We start from the raw sequence: 23,960 nt of genomic DNA, 5'->3' as shown, positions 1-23,960 counted from the left end.
TTCAACGGGACGAGGTGCAGCAAGTCGCACTGAAGGCGATTCATCAGGCCAATTTGAGCCTGGATCATGGTGGTCAACAATTTCCAGCAATACCTGTAGAAATGCAGGAACCCACATAAATAGGTTTTTGTCTTTCATTTATTTGTATAATACCACCTTACAGTTCATGTGTTCTTCGCTTGCTTTCAGTTTGGTTTATCTTGAGACCACCCGTACATCAGAATTCAGTTAGAAGACAAACTGATTTCATAAATTTTAAAACTTTGTCAATTTAAGTAACATCATTGCTTAAAACAGCAGCAATTTGGTGGGCTAGTTTAAATCATTTACAGAATGTAATGTACATTATCAAGGAGGAGAATATGACTCCCAGTAAAATGGAAGTTATCCCAAACACATATTCGAGTACCAGATCACATGAGGCAAGCTTTCTCAGTTTTTGGGTCAACTCATTTCCTAGAATTTCTACATGGCTGAGAATCCAATAAAAACTGTGATGATATATCATAGTTGCTGAAAACAGAGGCAGATGTATGAATTCCTGCATGTATTAGATGTATCGTGACTATCTCAAATAGTGCTTGAAGAAATTAAAGCACTGAATAATATGGCAGAATACATTTGTAATGTGATGAAGGGTATATGGGATACAATTCAGCACTAAATATAATGCACTGATAAGGCAGAATGAACATGTAAACTAAATGACTGACCAGTAGCTTATACCATCAGCATAAATTACTATATATAGAATCATCTAAGAAAGAAGTTTGCAAAACTTATGTAAATTATCTGATGTTTAATAATCAAATAATTAATATTGATTTTTTTATATCTAGCTAATAATGAAATGGTAGAAGTCTCCATTGGGAAAAGTTCAACAATGCATAACACTTGTACTAGCTAGTTTCAGACAGTACAGGAAAAACATATACTGAGTTCAAACATTCATAGGAGTTGATAGTTTTGGTCTCTTACTATTTTTCACTTTAAGATTATAAAATTTCATAAACTTTATTAATTATAAATAACTTATTTTCAAATTACATGGAAATTGTATAATCAAAATTTGACAGCTAGTAATTTATATTGCATAATAATTTAGAACTATTGTGTTTTGTCATTACGTAAACTGATTACTTAATGATAAATAATTTTCATATCTATTCTTTTTAGATTTTACTTTTAACTATTGTTGAAATTAATCAAATTGCACAGGTTGGATGGTTTTCTTATATACGTGGGGATACTTTATAAAACTATATCATTTAGCCTACTCTAGGAAACAGTATTACTTAGATGTTGGAGAAACGCAAGTCAATAGCTAATTCAGAAAGAAGCCTCACCACTTTTAGTAGAAATACTTTCTGTTAGACTAAAATGTTCAGGTTACGAGTCAAAGAAAGTTGTTATGGACAGAATCCAACAACCTAAGAAACAATTGTCTTGGAGAGAAATAAACCACAGATCTGTAATTCTTTATCTCAAGTTGTGACTCATTCCATATGAGATGGTTTTACCATCTAAGAATAGTCATACGCAATTTCTTAGCTTTTCACTAGAATTTCAGCAGCAATATTGGAAATTTTACAGGAACTGAATTTACACGAAAGAGTCTTCCAATTAATTCTGTTTTAAATATTTTTCTAAAGAAGTTTGTTTTCTTACAGCGACTTTGTTACTGACTTATTAGCTATCACTGGATTTCATCAAAATATTTTCATCTTCTCTTGTCCTCCTATTTATGGATGCATAAATACTTGGTTACATCTTTAAATCAGGGAGTTCAAGAGGCTGATTGGAGCTATACAGCTAATAATAATGTGTATTAATTTATGAGTAGACAGTCTGAGTGTAGTAAATAATAAAAAGCTTTTGTTTCATTCTATATTTAAAGATAATGGGATATTTATTTTACATTTTTTACTTGTAAACAGTAACTAAACATTTGATGTATTCTCTTCCTGTCTTCATAGTTGATTAATGAATAAAATCAGTGTTAAATATTAGTTGAAAAAAAAGATGTAATAAAAAAGAGGCAATATTTTTACAAATAATTTATTTTATCTTGGAGAAACAACGTTTGCAGTAATTTAACATAACTATTGTTTTGTTTGTTTTTGATATATGACTAATGAAATTCATTTGTTTTTTGTTATCCTATAAGTAAATAAATAAACAAAAAGATAATTATAATTATTAAAAATTCTCTAATTGCTATTATTAATTGTTGAATTAAGTGGAAATAGGAATAGGACTGTAAAAGTTGAAAATATCTTTTTCATATATTATTTTCAAACACATTTATATATATATATATATATATATATAAATGTGTAAAGTTGTGTGAACTTTATATATATATATATATATAAACTTACTGACTATATATAAAACTGAACTTATATATATATATATATATATATATATATATAAGTTAATTAATTATATTACTCAATTATATATTAAGTATATACAATATATAATATAATACACTACACTTCATAAATAATACAGTGTTACTATATAATAACACAGTGTCTTACTGATATTCCTTGAATCTCTTCCATTTTACATTAAGAAATTGTACAGTCTTTCTGTACTATCCCTTAAATATTCTTGACTAAGGTTGATAAGTTAACTACTGAAATAGACGGAAAATAACATAAAACAGTCTGCTATTATGTACTGAAACAATATTAAAAAAAATTCAAATTATGATTGACAAAACATCACAAACTTCACATTTTACATCTACGGCCTAGATAATCTAGGCCCTACAATTAGCATGAAAGCTTTTGCAAGACTTCTTGAAGGTTAAGAACTTTTTTTTGTACATATAAAGCTCCTATGAAGCTGAAGTACAGGTGGTCCAAAAAGAAAGGACTGTAAAATAAAGGAAAAGGAAATGAAATTCTTCAGAGCATATGACAAGGTCAGAATGCATTAAGAACAACGTAGTATGGGATTATGGGAGGGAGTGCTTATTAGATGGTTTAGAAAAAATAAGTTTGAGATGGCTCAGGCAAATTAAACGAATGAAAGTTTAAAAATATGAAAATGTTGGATTGTGGATGAGATCTTATGTATCAGCCACATTAAACATTTTTTAATTAAATTAAGATTTCTGATTCAGATAGTTTTGGTCTCTACCATTTTTCATTCTGAGATTATAAAATCTCATTTGAATTTATTAATTACAAATAATTATTTATAAGAGCAGGCATTCTACAGAAAATTTAATTGTGAACCTCCGACTGATAATAACATTTGTCGATGGGATAATCAGTTTGAAATGACCAGATGTCTGTGTAAAGGGAAGAATATGGAATGAGCAAGAATGTCTGAAGAAAATATTGATTGTCAGGGAATCTTTCCTGCTTAGTTCTAAAAATTTATTAGGAAGGCTGCCGTGAACAAGTGATACAGGATGACAGTGTGGAATGTTTTAAGGAAACACTTACCTATGTATCCACCCCATTTACAGCCATTACAGGCTTTGAATCCTCCCGACTAAGCTGTGTGTGGCTATTTCACAATCGAAATGTTGCAGCATGATGAAAGATCTTTATGCAATGATTGTATTGTGTTTAGTGATGAGTCAACATTTTAGTGCAAAAACTTAACACATATTGTCCATATCCAGAGGATAGAAAATGCCCAAGAACTCTTATAATGGGAAAAGAAGTCCTCAAAATTAAATGCTTTCTGTGATTTATTCTGATGGCAAGTTTACAGGCTGCTTTTTTTCCTGAAACATGCATAACAGGAGTTGCTTATTTGGAAATGCTGAGACATGGCTATTTTAAAAATCAGATGACAAAGAACTGCAATTTGCAATATGGATCAGAGAATTTTATTTAAAAAAAAAAAAATGGTGCGCTTTCTCTGGTAAAACCTGTGAAGGGAATTGGTTGAATGAATTTATCTCCATCTGTTGGATCAGTTGATTTGGACCCATAAAAAATTTGTTTGCAGTGGTTTACAAGGTTTACTTAACCTGACTATACGATTTTTTCTTTTGGCGATTTATAAAGGATCTTGTATATATATCTTCACTTTGTACTTATTGGTATACTTGATTTGAGGTACAAAACTGAAGCAGATATTGCTTCCATTACTCCAGACATGCTGGTTAAAGTACGGGATGAACTCTCCTATCAGTTGAAAGTCTAACGTGTGACAAAAGATGCTCACATTGAATACTTAAAAGGAAAAATTATACAAGTTTTACTCTTTCATTTTGTTTTTACTTAATTACTTTAAGTCAAAGTGAAGAAATATTAAAGAGCTTTAAAACCCCTATATTCTTTTTTGTACACCTAGTATAACAGTTGAGTAAAGGTAGACATTTTTTTTTTGTGAAGAGGTTAGTTTATTTAATTGGCTTTATATTAATGAGCTAATTAATGGAAAACTTAGTTCTATAATGATGATGCCATTTTCAATGGCATCGTGACTGGTCAGAAGGGCAGAGAAAATGAAGATTCCGGTAACAGAAATCTTGCAGAATAATAAGGGAGTTTCCATTGAAATGCGCTTTTCTGAGAATTACAAGGGCATCTCCCATCATGAGAACAAAGAATTTCTGTGATATACCAGAAGCTTTGGAGACGGTAATGTTGAACAAAAGCATAATATTTCTTACTTGAAGCGGTCAATTTCTTAAGAGATATTTTTAATAGATATTACAAACATCACATTTAGGAATGATAATTCAAAATGTTCACACAGAAAAAAAAACAGTATATTTTAAAAAACAGTTTGTGCATCAATACCATTGTTTATTTATATGTTACTGAATATTTATTATCTATCATATTATTTTACGTCAATACTTACTTTTTTAATGTTTCTGATATTTTATGATGTCTCGTTTAAAAATTTTTTATAGTTTTTTAAAAAAAAATTTATTATTTTTTAAAGTAATTTATTTGACTTACTAGTAAACACTATTTTTTCCAAAATTGGATTAAACTAATTTATTTTGAAATTTTAAGTCAGTATAATTACGATAAATTGCTCTGATAGCAGTTATTATTTAAACAATATGTTGAAAAATGGAATACCATAAAAAAAATTCCTCTTTTTATGTGGACTATTCAAATTTACAGGCTCTTTCATAGCTGAGAAGCAGGCTTCTCTGCTGCAGTTCCGTATAAATTTACTAGATTTTCTTGAATAAAGTAATTTAAAAGTCTACCACATGAATCTATACATCAGCCTGTTTAAAAGAGATTCATAGCAGAATTAGTTTTGAATGGATATAAAGTATAATAGTACAAAATATTCTTAATGGATCCCTAGAGACCACCACAGTACTTAAAATGCTAATACTTTGCCTTAACTAAAAAAAATATTACAATTAATTGTCATGTATTCTTAAAGACAGTGCGCACTATGATTTATAAGAATTTGATTTTCAGAAAATTACTCATACCAATGAAAATGAAGGATACCTACCTACAAATGAAACAATGAAATATCCCTACAATAGCCAACACAATATTAAATCTAACTAAAGAATGTCATAATTTTCTGGATTACATAATTTAATTTTTTTTGGTACTACAGGAGTATTCTGTTCTTTACTGGAATTCGTGAAAACTTGTCTGCTGTTTGTTTCATTACCATTATTGATACTGACATCAACATCAACTTGGTTATCATTACCAGTTGAATCAATGAAGGGATTATTGCTTATGTTACAACAATTTTTTTTTGAAACAACAGTATTCTTTATATATTCATAAACATTACTAGAAGCTGTGCTAGTCACATTATTATTACTATTTCTGTATTGTGGAGTTATTGCATTAATGTGAATTGAATGTGGTGGGGGAAGCTGTAATCGAGTGTAATATGAACTATTAATAGGTAAATCAGTTTTCTGTTTTGGATCTTTATAAAACTGTGTTTCAGTTGTTACAATTGGTTGATGAGGTAATGGTCTTGAAGTAGGTGATACTAATAATGAGGATTTAGACAGTGAAGTTTCAATATTTGGAGCTGTAGCTATTTCTTGATGGCATGGATAATGCTTGTTTGAGTTCAATGAAGGCACAGCAGTTAATACTTCACGTCGTACAGTTTCTAACATGGATATATAATGTTGTTCTTGATCTTCCAGTTTCTAAAAAAAGAAAAAAAAACATAAACTAACAAATCATTATGACATATTAATAGATTAAGAAGTTTTACATTCTTAAACAAGGGGAGTTTTTTCACCCAATTTGGATGAAGATATAAACAAAAAGGTTATACTTAAGTATGTTAAGTATAACATACTTATGATATAACATACTTAATATTCAGTCTGTGTATTTGACGTTAAGTTTTCTGTGTTTCTATTTACTACAGAAATGCCAGCCAGAATACTAAATTTGGAGTTCTCAAAGACAACCATCTGACTATGAGAATACTATGTTATACTTAATGGAAAAAAGAATTTGTAAAAATCTTATTTTAAAATCCATTGTGTTTAAACTACTACAATTCAACATGGCACATATATCATCAATGTAACCAAAAAAAAAAAAAATCATATTCATTTTTTAAAAATGGATTACTTTAATCCATATAGTGCAATTACATCCCTATTAATACAATGAAAAAATATTTACTGTTAGCATTAATAGAAAAAATAATCTCATCAAAATGATTATATTCATAGTGCAGCTTTTTGTTTAAGTATGCAATAAATATGGTATTACACTGTCAATAAATGACTTATATCAGTAAATATGATATCACAATATCTAAGAGCATAACATAAAATCAAATCAATTAAAAAGAAATTAGGGTATTTTTATGATAAATATGAAAGTAGCAAGGACAAATATCCCACATCAGAAATTATAAAATGAAACACAAAAACACAATTTATAGATTAAAAACATCATTCAAACACACACACCCATTAAAGTCCCAGACCTAAAAAAAACATTTTTTTTTGTCTTCAGTCATTTGACTGGTTTGATGCAGCTCTCCAAGATTCCCTATCTAGTGCTAGTCGTTTCATTTCAGTATACCCTCTACATCCTACATCCCTAACAATTTGTTTTACATATTCCAAACGTGGCCTAACTACACAATTTTTCCCTTCTACCTGTCCTTCCAATATTAAAGCAACTATTCCAGGATGCCTTAGTATGTGGCCTATAAGTCTGTCTCTTCTTTTAACTATATTTTTCCAAATGCTTCTTTCTTCAACTATTTGCTGCAATACCTCTTCATTTGTCACTTTATCCACCCATCTGATTTTTAACATTCTCCTATAGCACCACATTTCAAAAGTTTGAAATCTTTTCTTCTCAGATACTCCGATTGTCCAAGTTTCACTTCCATATAAAGCGACACTCCAAACATACACTTTCAAAAATCTTTTCCTGACATTTAAATTAATTTATGATGTAAACAAATTATATTTCTTACTGAAGGCTCGTTTAGCTTGTGCTATTCAGCATTTTATATCGCTCCTGCTTCATCCATCTTTAGTAATTCTACCTCCCAAATAACAAAATTCTTCTACCTCCATAATCTTTTCTCCTCCTATTTTCACATCCAGTGGTCCAAAAAAAACATAACTTTAGTAAAAAAATTGTAACTTATAACAAAAAAATTGTAGTTTATCTTTATAACTTAATCATAACTTTGTAAAAATGTGTTTTTCCATTAAATGAAATTTATGAAATACAACTAACTTACTCATTTTTCTGTAAATTTCAATTTTACATAACTTAATTAGTAGTCATAACAGATTTGAAAATGAAATACTTCACTAAAGTATCTGTTTTTAAACTTCAGAATGGTGATTTAAAAATGTTAAACCAACAGAAAAGTTTACAAAATTCTTTGATGACAAAAGGATTTGTTTCTATTAAGAAAAACAGATATAAAAAAAATATCTATTCATTTTAACTTTTTGCCTACACCATTATCAAACTTAAACAGATCTCATAATTCCAAATTTTTTTTGTAAAAACTGGGAAAATAAATGTATGTAGAAATGAGAAAAATAATCACACCACTGCTAAATTTTGCTGCCTGCAAGGACTCCTACTATTTATTGAGCTCTTGTCATTTGAATGTTAATTTTTAATATTCAGCTAATTTTTTTTTAAACACGACTATAAACAGAGAAGCCATGTTCAGAGTATGAAAATGTGTAGAATGTTACTACTTTTACTTTAAAATTGAGATCAGGTTACTCTGAATTAATTCTTTAACAGCACTTGATGTATCTGCAGTAAAGTGAAGTATTTCATAAAATTTATCTTTTATTTGAATAATTTTATAATTAATCAGAGAATGTATAAACAGTGCAGTTGCAAAGTCTACCTCCATGTTTCTACTCTTAAGACACTCACTCATTGACAATCCTTCATTTTTTAAAATTATTTAATTTATTCAGTCACAACGAGTATACCACTAGCTACTCTCCGTTATACAGACGTTTATAGTGATATTACAATCTCATACTTCACATTTTTCTCTTAGTAAAAGTAACACTAAATATTTTATATTGTGAATTAATTATGCATTTCTTGAATCAATTCTATCTTCATATGATAACCTTCTTGATTGATATTTGATTGTTCTTTTAACCGTTTTTATCGACTGGCGAGGCATTTTGCTCATTGGTTTTTTGCATGAGCGACGCACAATCAATGCTGCTTACTACTACGAGCTGTTGTTTGAGATAAGGGCTGCATATCGCCGTAAAAGACAAGACCAACCAATTCGAGAGGCCATCCTCCACGATAACGCCAGGCTCCATATTGCAGCTCTAGTCTCAAAACTAGAAGAAATACATTGGACTCAAGTTGATCATCCTCCCTACATCCCAACCTCGTAGGGGGAAGATACCTACCTTGTGATATTACCAATCGTCACACCATCCCCTCCATTCCAAGCTCTGAGGGGCTTTACTGGAGGTTGTCTTTAGACCCTCTAAGTGATTACATCTCACAGTCATCAGCCAGGCCTCGGTCGGGATGCTACTAATGTAAATGCCTCAGCAGACATTTGCATCAGTAAAATACATATCAAATTTTGCCTTCATGTATGCCTCAAACGAATATCTTCACATCCAAGCTAACATGATTTCCTCAAACTAACTGACCAAAACCGCAAACCCCGCACCTAGTACAGATTTGACAATACCGTTCATGAGTGTGAATGCCTCAGAAAACGAATGAGTTTAAAAGTTCAATCAGTGCTACACTCATACCAATCAAAATTATGTCTTACGCAACATAGAAATTCAGATCTACACCCAAATAAGTCGATCAATTTAGGTCACCTAACAAGAGGAATGCAACCTCATTCTGGTTCACACAGGAACCGGGGCAAACCCTGCACCCCAACCTGGTCCCATCATGGTGTCTTGCGCAGCATTACCAAGTCATGATCAGGACTGCCACTGGTGGAGGGAAGCCACTCCCCTGGTCGCACAAGTTAACATACCCTGGCGGTGCAGCCACCCCCACCAGCGGGAGCCCCAAATCGAATCATAAACAACATCAATATAACTGGCACGATGCCAATGTGCCTCCTCCTACCAATCCAATGCAAAGTTGGAACCCTAACCACCCAGAATCCTATCACGATCAAGTACTTCAATTAAACTCCCTCTGCAGACTTACACATCGCAAGGGCACGAAGAAAACCAGCCACTATATCCCAACCCCGTAGGATATCCATGGCTCGTGGATATCCATGCCACTATATCCATGGCTCGTGGATAATCCTCCCTACAGTCCAGATCTATCGCTCTGTGATTTTCATTTGTTAGGGATACTTAAAGAAACTAAGGCAACAATTTGAAGATGATGAGGGCGTGGAGGAATTCATGTACAATTGGCTCCTGACACAACCACCTTCATTCTACGATGCTGCGATAAAAAACCTTCCTTCTCGGTGGGAAAAATGTATTTCTAAAGCAGAAAACTGTGTAGAAAAATAAATTATATTTGCCTTTTATTTTTCAATAAATAAATTTTAAAAAAAATGAAATCCTGTTTATATTTGATTTATCCTTGTATGTATGTTTTTGCATGTACTATTTCCAGTGTTATTCAACAGCATACACTATTTGTGTAGATGTGTCATGCCGGTATGTTATGTAGTATGCAAATAGGTGGAAGAAAGGTTGGTATTGCTCAAGCGTCTGGGTCACCTGATTCTGCTCTTAAAAATTGAGTATCTGTGACAGATTACAGAAATCTTACCATTAAAACAAAGCGAGTGAAAAAATTGTAATAATAAGTTAAAATCTCATCTCCATTCATTAGATTTATACTAAAAGGTGAGAAAACCTAAAGATTCATACCACCAGTAAAGACATAAAAGCACAAGTGTTCAAACCTACAAAAACTTTTAATTAACATGATGAGGGAGCAATAAAAAGGAAAGGAGGTTCTAACTGCTTATACCAAACATAGTAAGATAAAATTTCTGTGTAGTAATGCTATGCTTACCTTTTTATATGTATTCATATTTGCAATATTTCTGGCTTCTAGTGATTTTTGTTGAGTTTTGGATTCTTCTAAAGAATCTTTTAAAGATCTTACTCGTTCTGCGTACTGTACATCAAATTAAAACAAGTAACATTAATGCTATTTAAAATACAGATGTCAAATATTTACAAAATTTAAGCATCTTATAATCAGTAAGAAGTGTAATTATTTGTTGAAAACAAGAAAGTTACAATCTACGATGAGTTGAGAAAAGTTTTATTTAGAGGGAAACTTGTGAGAAATTTCTCTCAAGGCAAAGGAGCAATTAATCTTAAATATTAAATTGGCTAAACTAAGAAAAAAGCAGTTCTAGATCAATTTCTGGCAAGAGTCTATTATCCATCTCATTAACTTATTTGTTCATCTTATCTTCATCATTGAAATAAAAATAAATCATGTCCACAATCATAATGCTAAAAATAAAATAAAATGTAATGTATTTTATGGAGCATTAACCTGATGTGAAACACAAATTAACAGCTTTTCTCTCTTGAAATTGATTATTTAAGATGCAGTTTTATTATTATGAAATTAAAATTTTTAGGTTGTTTTAGGAGATAGCCTGATGATGAGGTTATAATATGAGTGATCAATCAAAAATTAACTAAAACAAAACGGTATTAAATTTTTGTTTACTTTTTTCTGAAAGTTTACTTCGTTTTTAACTGTGAAAAATGAGATTATAAGAATTGTGGTAAATAAAGGGTCTCAATCGCCAATGATACTAGATAAAGTAATTCCAACTCATTTCATGGTCATTTCAGCTTGTCAAAAGGCCGGTGAGGGAAAATAGCAAAACATTTAAAAAATCATACAAAATTGGTCAGACAAAAACCAGTTCAAGGAAGATGCCAAGTAAAAAAGAAATAATAAGAGCTATATGTTAAAAATAGTCATAGGACTTATATAGGAAGATTTTTAGAATAGAGAAACTATGAAAAATAAAAAACAGTAGGTGAAAGCCACAGTGTTGTAAAAGTTATAAAGAGAAAATAACAGAATCATAACCCAGCCAGACAAAAGTTTTGATTCTCATTTGCTCAGGTCAACTAGTGCAGAATTAAATTTCAGATGAGTAATCAGTGTAACCTTAGCTATCATTTAATATTTGCAATAATATGTTAAGTTCGAGGTGCATTAAAATTAGATTTATTAATTTAGTATGAAATATCTACGTCTTTAAACATTTCATCCTTGCTATCCATATGTAAAATATTTCCTATTACATAAACGATACAAATTTTATAATAAAAATTTAATTTATCTAATTAAATAACATCAATTCTCTTCTTCTCTCTAATGCAGAATAGACACATTATGTTAAAATCTAATCAAATCTCTAACAATGAATCAACATGGCATTATAATTACTTATATGATTAAGGCTACAATAATGTTTTGCTTTATTTACTTAATAAAATTAGCAACAAATATCATGCTCCATGCTCATATAAAAAATAATTATTATTTTACGGTGAAAACACAATATGAGATAATAAACTCATTAAAGAAATCCTTCATTATGAAACCTAGATTAATGCTTGTTTAAACATAATGAAATACATTAAATCTGTAGAGAACATTTTTAGATGCCTAATGAAACAAATCATTAGTTTATAATGTAAGGAATAGATGAACTGGATACTTTCACAATTATTTCAACTATGAATAGCAACTAATGGTAATTAGTTAATTAAGGAAGGTGAAACAAACTTCACATTACCAAATTAACATAAATATAATTTTCAGGAACAATCTAGTTTTCTTACCTCAGCTTTCAACAAATAACACAAACCTGACTAGTATAAACTGGATTGTTTTTTAAAAAACACTTACTTCTCTTGTAGTAACTCCAATTACAATATTTTTCTCATTTTTCACAGATTCAAGGTTTTGTTTCAATTCAGTTATCACATTTTCTAATGTTTTTTTTTCTTCTTCAAATTCTTCTTTTGCCCGCCTTCCTTAAAAAAGAATCAATATATTTGACAGTGACAGTTGATCATGATATATGTTTTAAAAATATGAAATTCCAACAAAAACATTTTCACTCATCTTAGCAATTATATTTGCAAAGGAAACATCCTTAAAAATGATTGTAAATCTTTTGAAATTTTTAATAACATTTTAGAATAAAGTTTCGTTTGGTTTTTGTTTTTTGATCAACAAAAAAGTTTTTTGGTTTTGATGTTTGATTTTAAAAATAGTGTTCTATAAAATTTGGTTCGATTTGTCATTCCAAAATTTTAAAACTAGTTTTTTGTAATATATACCAAAAAACAAATGTTCATTTTTTTTTACATACAAACTCACATATTTTGTACAAAATGCAAATAACAATACAATAACTGCTAAATAATTAAAACAGTTTTATTTGTATATTTCTAATTTTTAAATGGCAAATGATATTCAAATAAAACTTAAACAGCAAATTTCATTTTAACAAATTATTTTTAATTTATTATTTCAAGTAGTAAACTTATATATCATAAACTGTATATTTTTTCTAAAATAAAAAAGGGTACAGCGCTGATTAATATTACTGATGAAACGCAAGTAAAAAGTAACAATAATCTTTAAAAAACAAATTTGAAAAAAATCTGAAATCATAACAAAATACAGTACTAATTCAAACACTAAAAAAAATTTTAATACAAATTGAATAAGACTTAAACAAATATTTAAAATATTTTCACTATTTAATTAAGTAAGAGTAAATCGGCACAATAATTCATTCATATAAATTTTTCAAGGTGTTATCTGTTAACTAATAAAGAATTTCTTATAATTTTTTCCACAATTCATTTTGATGTAATAGTTACGTACCATAAATATTTTTTTTTAATGTAATTTTAGAAGAAATAATCGTCATCTGAAAATCAACAAACAACAAATCCAGACAGTTCAGCTATTCTGTTGTATTCCTTATCCCAATCCAGTTTTGAGGAAACATGCTGTTCGATTCTTGGATACAAAAATCAGCAAATCCAATTCAAAACTTTCTGATCAGTGACTAAACTTCACGGATTGAGATGTCACACAAAATGACAGGGATTAATACAGACAAAACAAAAGATTTTAGTCAAAAATTTGAAAAAGAAAAAATTTAGCATACGCTTTGCTCCTCATTTGTTAATTCTAGAACAAAAACATCAACAAGAATGATGACAGAATTTTTAAAATGGGTGATAAAATTTGTTGCTTAATGTACGATCCATTAACAAAACATCAAAGTACAACTTGGCTGGAATCTGACGAAATTAAAAACTTACAAAGTGAGATTGCAAAAACTGCTAATGAAAAAAATATTAATTAAATTGTAAAATCATATTAGGTTTATGTTGCAGAAAACAGCTTCTGATTTTACTGTGTGATAACGCACAAACATTCTTCAGTTGCTGTTTCCTCATTTTTGGCAAAATAAGGAATCCTGAGTTATTTCATCTGTTACTCATCAGATTTAAAACACGCAGATTCCTTTTTAGTTTCCTATAGTAAAAATGGAAATGACAAGAATAAAATTTAGACATCTCATCAATTCAGATGATTAATAAGGAAAATGAAGACAATTCCAAAGGAACCATTTTCTTGATATTCAGTTCGTAGTATCAGCAATGTAAGGAATATATAGAGGACACAGGAATATTGAAAAAAGGGAATGATAAATGTTTTTTATTAATTTTGCCTGTTTATAACTGTCTCAGGCTGGGAACTTACTGTCACTCTGTAAATACCATAACAAGCAAAACGTAATTTTTTAACATTTCTATGTTACTGGCAGATACAACTTTTCATGTAACAGAAACAGTAAATTATATCACGACAATTTAATTAAATAGTGTTTATAGTTAAATTAGACATTAAAGCAAGTGTCACATTTAAATATCGCATGTTCAAAATTTACAACTTCATGTACAATCCATGTACTGTATGATTTACCTGTGTGTTGTCTGTAGCTAATAAAGAATCTCTTATGATTTTTTTTTCTTAGAAAAATGATTATGATTTTTTTTTAGAAAAAAAAAACCATTAATGTAATAACTATTACATTCATTCTGATGTAATGGTTATGATACATAATAACTAATTTAATGAATACTACTATGATTAAATTTATCTTATGGTATAGTTTTATGGTCCTTAAATTATTTTGTTATTTTTAGTGCCATAAAAAATTATCTTTTTTTATATATATTTTTACTAATGTAATTATAAAGCATTTAGCTTTATTCTTGCTTTTTTCCTGGATTATCTATTTCTTTTGTTTTTTAAATATAATTGTTATTTATGTCCGCTATAAAAATATTATTATTAATTTTGGTCTAATGTAAATTTAATTTGTTTTAATTATTAGCATAATTGTTTTTTAGTATTGGGTGTAAATTTGAATCCCTTGCATATCATACAACAATATGCATTTATTTTGTATGATCAAGGACGATTTGATTTCTTATAGTTTATGCTGTTATATTCCATTGATTTTCTAAAAACTGCATTAAATATTTCATTGTTCTCAACAATATGATCAACTTATTAATTTCTTATCATCAGTTTCTACAATAAATGTTGAGTTATCAATATGTAGTTTAGATTGTTTAAATTGGTTAATTTTTCATTTTTTAATATTACTAAAGATGTTGACTTATACCTGTTACACATTATTAGATCTGTATGTTTACCATATATATATATATATATATATATATATATATATATATATATGCACACACATACACACTTTAGATATTAAAAAAAATAACCTGAATTCTGTTTACTGAGAACTGAAATCCACTACTTATTTGTAATCTGCAAACAACATAATATTATGCTAACTTTAAATGAATAAACAAATTAGTAAATTACAATTTTTGATTAAGCTAACAGCTGAAAAGAAGAAAGAACAGTAGTGGGTTTAGTGAAGGGTTGGACTAGTAAGATTACTCAATCCTAACATAATTGATAATACCTTCTATAAGCTCCTAGCTGCTGTCTAGAATCAGACTTTTTTAGTCAGTGTCTGAACTTAACTAGCAGTACTTTTAATTTGAAACCATGTTAAGTTATTTGAAGTTTGAGATACCTCCTAGGAAAAATAAAGTTTTTAGCTGTGCAAGTTTTGGGATCAATGATGTTTTTTCATCTATTTATCACATCTATACACCACTTTTAAAACAGGGATCCAGCCCCACATTCATAATAAAGGAAACAAACTTTTGAAACTTCTTGAAATTTTGTTCAGATGTCCTTGTGGATGTGTTTCCTAAAACATATCCATAAGCAATTTTCCTGAAAGCAATGAATAACCTGAATTTAACATCATTGAGGTCTTAAAAATATCATTGTTTTCAAGAGTGCATTTAAGCTTATAAGCAAATGCAATTTTTAATTCCTCTCTAAACGATCTCTAAAACCTATAATACAAACCTGATTTGCACTATCAGATACAAATCTGTCTTGCACACCTATAATTGCAACAGCCAAATATTTTCGACTAATGTAGAAAACGCATATAATAGCCTTAATATTTTCCAAGATTGGGCTACCATTTTTTTTTCTTTCTTTTTTTTGGGAAAAAACATCTGCACGTTATCATCGCCCGGATTCTTATTTTTTTTTAGGAAAAAAATAAGTAAATAAATGAAATTAAAACTACTAGATAAAAGTAAAACTTAAAACTAACATCACAGGTAAAAAATAAAAATAAAAGAAAATACAATTTAACAAAGTCTGAAATGAGTGTAAAAAGCCCATTCTCAGATAACAAAAGCACTAAAAGAATATAAAAAAAGCTAAAAAAAATAAAAACACTAACATAAAACTTAAACCTAGGTTAAAAACTAAAATAGTAAAAATAAATAAAACTTAAAACTAATATAAAATATATAATAAAAAATTAAAACTAAATTAAAAAACAAAAATCAAAAAAGGGAAATAAAACTTAAAACTATTATGTTTAAAGACTTACAACTAATATCACAGATGAAATTTGTAAAACATAAAAGCAAAAAAAAATATATATATATATAATTTGACAAATTCCGATAGGGAGTGTAAAAGGCTCCCTACTTGGATAACAAAAATAAAACACAGGACTATAGAAATTAAATTTTTATATTAAATTTTTTGTGTTAACCCTACACTACACAAAAACAGAAACATCCGGTTTAAAACTTCTTTATCATTGCACAAGACACCACGGATGTTTCTGGGTAGTTTAAATTTACAACGCAATGCTGCATAACATATGCAGTCCACGAGTATGTGGCGCACAGTCATGAGGTAGTTGCATCGTGCGCATAGGGGTGCGTGTCCTCTTGTCATCAGGTACTTGTGTGTGACCCTCATGTGTCCTATCCACAATCGACAGAGGACTACTTCCTCACGCCGAGATTTTCTACATGAGGAGCCCCATGGCAACACAGAATCTTTAATCTGCCGGAGTTTATTATCTACAGTAGCCATCCAGTCACCTTGCAACCTTGATCTTAAAGATTGTTTTACATAATTAGTAAAATCAGAAATAGCAACTCGGGTGGTGAAAGGAGGTTGATTGCATGCATCTTTGGCAGCAGAATCTGCATGTTCATTACCTGGAATCCCTACATGGTTAGCGACCCAGCAAAAACTTACTTCTGTGTTGCGATTATTCAACTCAGCGATTGCATTGTAAATTTCAATGATGATAGGATGTTTGGAATAAAAGTTTTTTAAGGCTTGGAGAGCACTACACGAGTCACTGCAAATAAGAATTTTTCTATATTTAGGGTTAATGATATGTAGAGCCTTATTTATAACGTATAGTTCAGCGGTAAACACACTCGTAATACTGGGTAGACTAAACATATAAGTTCTTTCATTGACAACAAATGCACAACCAACGGTATCGTTTTGTTTCGATCCATCAGTGTATACCACCGCGCCTGGGTTCATCTTAGAGAGAACACACTGAAACATTTGCTGGAAGACAATAGGTAGTGTTGATTTTTTATTGTATGTCGTAAGGTCAAAAGTAAAATTTATAAGGTTTATTCCCCACGGAGGATATGAGCAAGGATACGTTGGAAAAGATGACGGTGTGTCGACATTTATATGCTGCAGCAGATGTCGGGTACGGACACTTACAGGTACAGTACAACGTGGATGGTCCTCATACTTTCCTAAATTAGGATTTCTAAAGACTGAGTCAAAAGCCGGGTGATTTGGATGTCCTCTGAGACGAGCAAATTAAGATAATAAAAGCTTCTCGTCTATCCCAAAGTGATGGTTCACCACAGTCTACAAGTAAGCTTGCAACAAGACTTGACCTAAACACGCCTGTGGCAAGCCGAAGGAAAGCATGATGTACACCATCCAGCACTTTAAGCACGGTTTGACAAGCTGAAGAGTAGGCAACACAACCATAATCTAAACGGGAACGAACAAGGGAATAGTAAAAACGTATCATATATGACCTATCGGCTCCCCAGTTGGTGTTACTAAGGAGTCGCATCGTATCTAGAAGTTTGGAACATTTTGTTTTTAATTCTTTTATATGTTTGACCCAAGTAAGATGGCTATCAAAAAATAAACCTAAAAATTTGACGTAAGTAGAGATAGCAATAATCTCTCCGTTCAGAAAAACTTGTGGAATAGAAGGGTTTCGTAGCCAAGAAAAGACTACACATTTTGTTTTGTTAGATGAAAATGTGAAACCAATAATCCTGGACCAAGCTTCAAGGTGAGATATAGTGTTCTGTAGTAGTCTCTCTGCTGTGGGTGTTGAACGGCTCACAATGTAAATATCAAAATCGTCAACAAATAGAGAACATGAGACAGGAGCCTTCACACAATTGGTAATATTGTTTATGGCTACAGAAAATAAGGTGGCATTTAATACACTACCTTGAGGCACTCCATTTTCCAAGACGACACTGTCTGAAAGTGAATCGTCCACACGAACACGAGATGTTCGGTGATTTAAGAATCCCTGGATAAAAGCAAGCATATTGCCCTTGATTCCCATTCTTTGAGGGTGTTAAGAATACCACGTTGCCAGGCTGGTATTCAAAGAAGATAGCGACAAGGTGCTGGCGATTGAGGAAAGCGTTTTGTATGGCTGTTTCCATTGACACTACCATTGACGCTTGTTAATGAAATAGGGCGGTAGCTTGAGGGGTTGGTTTGGTCTTTACCAGGATTTAGTACTGGTATAATAAATGCTTCTGACCAGCTGGGTGGGAAGACCTGTTCGGAGAATAAACCGTTGTAAATGTTCAAAAGATGTTGTAGTGCCGAATTAGGAAAGTGTGAAAGCATGACAAGGCGAATGTTGTCCAGGGGTAGTGTCACGTGAGTTTTTAAGTGCATGTAACAATTCCTTAAATACGAATGGGGTGTTTAGTTCACCAACCGAATTACCAATGTTTAACGATAATCCTTCTATCTGTATCTTGTACCTTTAAAAATTGTTATTATACGATGAAGTGAGAGACACCGAACAGAAAGATTTTGCTAGAGTATTTGCCACAGCTAAAGGTGATGAAAGGAGTTCTCCTTCATCAATAAGACCAAGAATAGATTGTTTCGGTGATCCGAAAATTGCACGGATTTTTTTCCACACAGTAGATGTGGGAGTAGTGCGTGAGATAGTGTTCACGTATTTTGTCCATGAACTCCTCTTAGCGTTCAAGAATGCCCGACAGCATACCACTCTAGCCCTGCGGTATAAATTTAGATGTTCAGCTGTAGGCCTACGATTAAATTTGCGTAGTGCCTGCCATCGATTCCTAATAGCATATTTGCAATCATCATTCCACCATGGAACGAAAGGACATCTAGGATTACCCGATGTTTGTGTGATATATCTGTTGACATTCTCAAGTATCATGGACGTAAAAGAGGAATATTGGTCAAGGATGTTCACACCATCGTCATACTGTGATTGGAAGGCTTTATGGTATCCATTTCAAATCGCCTTTTCAACAATCCATCTCCATGGCCTTCTTTTAATCTCCCAGTCTACACTGAAACCAATCATAATTGGTCTTTGATCATTGCCGTGAAAGTCATCACAAACAGACCAATTAAGATGAGGGAGTAAATTCGGTGAGCAAATGAAAAGATTGATGTTAGATACAGTACCAGATGATAAGGACATGAATGTGTGTAATCCATTATTCAGTAGACAAAGGTCCAAGTCTTGTCTCACTCTATTTATCATATTTCCTCGAGTGGAGTAGAAGGTTCTTTATATAATAATATAGATCATTTACAAAACATTATCTCTCATCATCAAATTGTTTAAGTATTTGTTGATAACATTGTAACTATTATTATTATTAATCTTATTTCTTTTGTTTGTATTCATTTAATTGTATTTAAAAATAGTGACTTATAAAATTGCAGGTCTTTCTGTTGCTACATGGAATGGATAATTATGTTTTACATGAAATTTCTCTAGAGTATAAGATTACTAATGTTGAAAATACATATGCTAGAATAATTGGAAACACTGATTCAATTACAGTTAAAATAGCTTGAATCGAAAAGATTATTAAAACTGATTTTCTTGATCACATGTTTCCTAATTCAGTTATAAGACGATTGGTTGAATAATTTTAACTATCATTTTGATTAAAACTATTATTGGTGTAATTGCTATTGGTGCTCCTTTTTGTAAAAGATAATTAAATATTTCATTTGTAAAATTTACTCATCTTCATATTGTAACTATGATTCATGTTTGTAGGACAACGGAAATTGAAATTTATAAAAGTCTTGTTCTAGTAAATAAATATGAAAATAAATCTAATATGTTTCTTGTTATGATTAATAAGAAAAATTACACTTATATGATTAAAATTTCTTTATGATAAGTAACTGAGTTGAATTCTGAAATTAGTTTTTTCTAATATCTTGGTTAATGTATTTCATTGTGATTTTTTGTTTAGAATCATTTTTATACAATTACTATTGGTGATATAATATTTACAAAATATCTATATAATATTCCAAACATAATCAAAATCTGCTGTCTTAAGCAGGAAGTTTGGAATTATGAATTTTGACAAATCAGACAATACACAATGTACAAGATGACAAAATCACATTCTTCCAAAGTGATTACAATTTGCTCAATACAGAATAACTATAAACAGTCATTTCAGTGCATTATATAAGCTTCAAAGTGCTATTTCCTTAAAATGAAATTACCTTGATTCATGTACTGCTCCAGTAATTTTGCTATATCTTCCTCATGAGTACGTTGTGTGTGCTGTAATTCTTCAGCTGCTTTCCGACTTAATTCTTCAGTTTCCTTACAACAAAAAAGCACAAAAATTACTTAGCGTCAGTAAAAATATCCACTAAAAAAATAATTATATAATTCTAAAAACTATTTAACAAATTGATTATTAAACTATGTCTTCAGATCACAGTAAGGTATACACCATATTTTTTTAATCAAGTGCACTGATTTCCTGTATGTTTTAACAACTATTTTCCTATGTTCTTAGAAACTGGAAAAATTGAAATGTTAATTAAATGACAATTTTTTTACTACTTATCTAAAAGAACCAATATTGAATTTAAAATATAATTTAATGTATATGATATATGATATAGGACAATATCAGCTTTTACACTGTAACTAGATTGTATTGCTTCATGTGTTGATTTGAAAAAGTTACATTTGGTTTGTTTGTAGTAAATACAGAGATAAATAAATTGTGTTAAGGTAGGATCTTCTAACTGTGCAGTTTTATAAGGGGGAAAATGCAAAAACATAAAATTCTTACTGAGAATAAAAAATAACTGCTGTAATGCTATTATTTCAGCAGTTTGTGTCCACAAGACAGACATTTTTCTCCAGATTAAATAATCTATCAAATTTAAATTTTTCTGTATGCATACGCTTAATTTTTATTATGAATGGAGTCATTCAACATGTATAAATCTGAATTTAAAAAGGAAAAATAAAAGAATCTAAACCTTCAAAAATTTTATTCAATTTTTGTCAAATCTGCTTATAATGTTGAGATTCAGAAAAAAATACAGTTTTCAAGTTAGTTTTCTTCTCATTAAACTATTTTTCTCATGTACTACCTAGTCTAATTGAAATAAAAATACACATTCATTATTTATTTAAATGTAGAATTTCTCTAAACTTAGTGTTAATTATTGAAAAAAAAAAAAAAAAATTATTAATTTTCCAAATTACATAAATATCTCTTTTACCATCTGTGAATGACAAATTAATTTCAGGTTTGTTTTTACCTTTTGAAGGAATTTCACTTTTTTTATAAATATATCATGAATAAAACAATAAAGTTTGTAGATCTACAACTCAAAAATTAGTGCTGAAATACTACAGTAAAATATTTTTATTACTTCAAATAGAGTTTTTAAAATCAATATTATAATAAAAAATGAATGACAAAATCATTAATTTATTAATCCCAATTTCATAGAAGAATACAACAAACTTAAATTAATCAGCATATTTGATTATCAGTAAATTTTCAGGGAACTATGTTACAATTTAGATGATAACAGTATTATCAGAAATCAGGAGTCTCATAAGTGGATTGATTAAATATAATTTTTCATGTTTAGCATTCTATTAAGTTATATATACTTAATACTTATTTAAGTTATACATTTTGAAATCTAAAAATTTAATTGTTAAATAACAAATTATTTGAATTTGAAGCAGTTTATCCTTTCTGAGCTAGTAGAAAGCTTTTACATGACCAATATAACAAATAAACGTTTCCCATTTCACAGTAAGCATTAAAAATTCATCACATACAACTGAAAACTATTCAAATATTTCATTTACGTTTTCTTACTTACTACTTCTTACATCACATTATTGATGGAAATACCATAATCTGGTGTGGTCTGATTTCAGTGCATTTTAACCACTATCAAACATATTTACAATACACATCAAATTTTGACAAACTTACACCTATTCTGTTTGTGGCAATCACAGTTTATGTTTCAATTAATGGTGGGTTCCTACCTATGTAGGAATTTCATGAAATGAGGCAATATATCTATCAAGCAAAATTTCATCCATTCTGATTACGTGTGTTCCATGAAACAATAATTGAAGGCATTTTGGTAAAGTAAGTAGCGGATATTTGACAATAAGCTACAACACATAAAACACCACTTTAACATGGAAATAATCTCTGTGAGAGTTGTTGTGAAGGTTACTTGTTTATCATTTGTTTGCCAGGTTAACCCAGGAATTTTTCTATTCATCTGGTGATAATTGTTGTGTAATGGTTCAACAATATTTTTTTACTTTATACACAATCATTTTGGAGCACCTTTTATAAAATTTTAACTAGCGTACACATTTGACAATGGTCTAATTAAGTGATTGAAATAAATGAACTTTTTAAAAGGTTTGGTATTTAAATCTATTAAATCCCTTTACATACCCACTTGAGTTTTACAATTGCTTTGAAACATCCATATACTTGTATATTAGCTGTTTCCCCCAGGACCAAAGTTACTTTTTCCTGTTACTAAAAATCACAGCAAAATGTTTTGACGTATATTTTTTCTTTCCAATACTTCTCAAAGTTAACAGGTATCGTTACTGATGAGAACACGTATTAGAAAAATTAATTGGAAGGAAAAAAACAGACAATGAAAAAATAGTTTCACAATGAACACATGAAGTGCAGTAGACCGATTAAATGAGTCAGCTAAATTAAGACTGATTTAATGTCTGCTCTTGTACAGTTCAGTCTTTTCTTGCATGTTAGCCTTGGCTTTGAATACATATTACACTATCACATCATAACAGCTTTTTTTTAACATTTGATAGTTTACAAAATTTATGTTTTGACAGATTTTGTCAAATTTTCTGGGTCAGGGAATTGATAAAGTCATATTTCAATATCTAAAATGGTTAAACTGGTTTTCTATTTTCGTTCACCTAAAATTTCCTTCAGCATGCTCTATTGAAAACCACATCAATGCTTTGCACAGAATGTTCTATATGTGAAAGCAAAATCAAATCTGTCCAATAGTCTTTTTTAAGATAACAGAAAAAGGACTTTTTTGAACTTTAGAAATGTATAGAAACAGATACACATTATTATTATTATTGCAAATATAGTTCAATATCTGATTTATAATTCATTAACAACTTTATATTTGCAATCACTTACTCTCTTAAGAAAATTTTGAGTACTTGATTTTTGTACCAACTTTCATTTAATTGTTTTGTTTCATGGGGATTATAATCGTTTATAGCTGTCTGCATATTGCATTATCACAAATATTAAAAAAAATTGTTGTATGCATTTTTAGTATGCACTTTTTGTCAGATATTTTTGTAATAAGAGATTCAAGCAAATTGGACATTCATTTCTATAAATGCTGTCTTTATTGCTTTTTAGAGTAACAGCCTTCCTGTGTATTTCTCTTAAAAATCCCACA

At 29.9% G+C, this 23,960-nt stretch overlaps 1 protein-coding gene across 4 annotated transcripts in view; it reads right to left on the bottom strand.

The window, feature by feature from the left end:
• Positions 1-5,462: 5,462 nt before the first annotated feature.
• The window catches only part of LOC142323526 (uncharacterized), a 36,322-nt gene continuing 17,824 nt past the window's right edge, over positions 5,463-23,960 (bottom strand). For all 4 annotated transcript variants that reach the window (XM_075363291.1, XM_075363308.1, XM_075363314.1 and 1 more), the window contains 4 exons: positions 20,712-20,814; positions 12,357-12,484; positions 10,482-10,586; positions 5,463-6,133 (listed from right to left, as the gene is read on the bottom strand). In XM_075363291.1, the coding sequence (XP_075219406.1) occupies positions 5,519-6,133; positions 10,482-10,586; positions 12,357-12,484; positions 20,712-20,814 (951 nt within the window). In that variant the 3' untranslated portion in view covers positions 5,463-5,518. The remainder of the gene's footprint in view (positions 6,134-10,481; positions 10,587-12,356; positions 12,485-20,711; positions 20,815-23,960) is intronic.

This window comes from Lycorma delicatula, chromosome 1 (assembly GCF_047948215.1).
Source record: "Lycorma delicatula isolate Av1 chromosome 1, ASM4794821v1, whole genome shotgun sequence".
Classification (NCBI taxonomy): Eukaryota; Metazoa; Arthropoda; class Insecta; order Hemiptera; family Fulgoridae; genus Lycorma; species Lycorma delicatula.
Note: the sequence above shows the minus strand (reverse complement) of the source record. Positions and strands in the feature narration are given on the sequence as shown.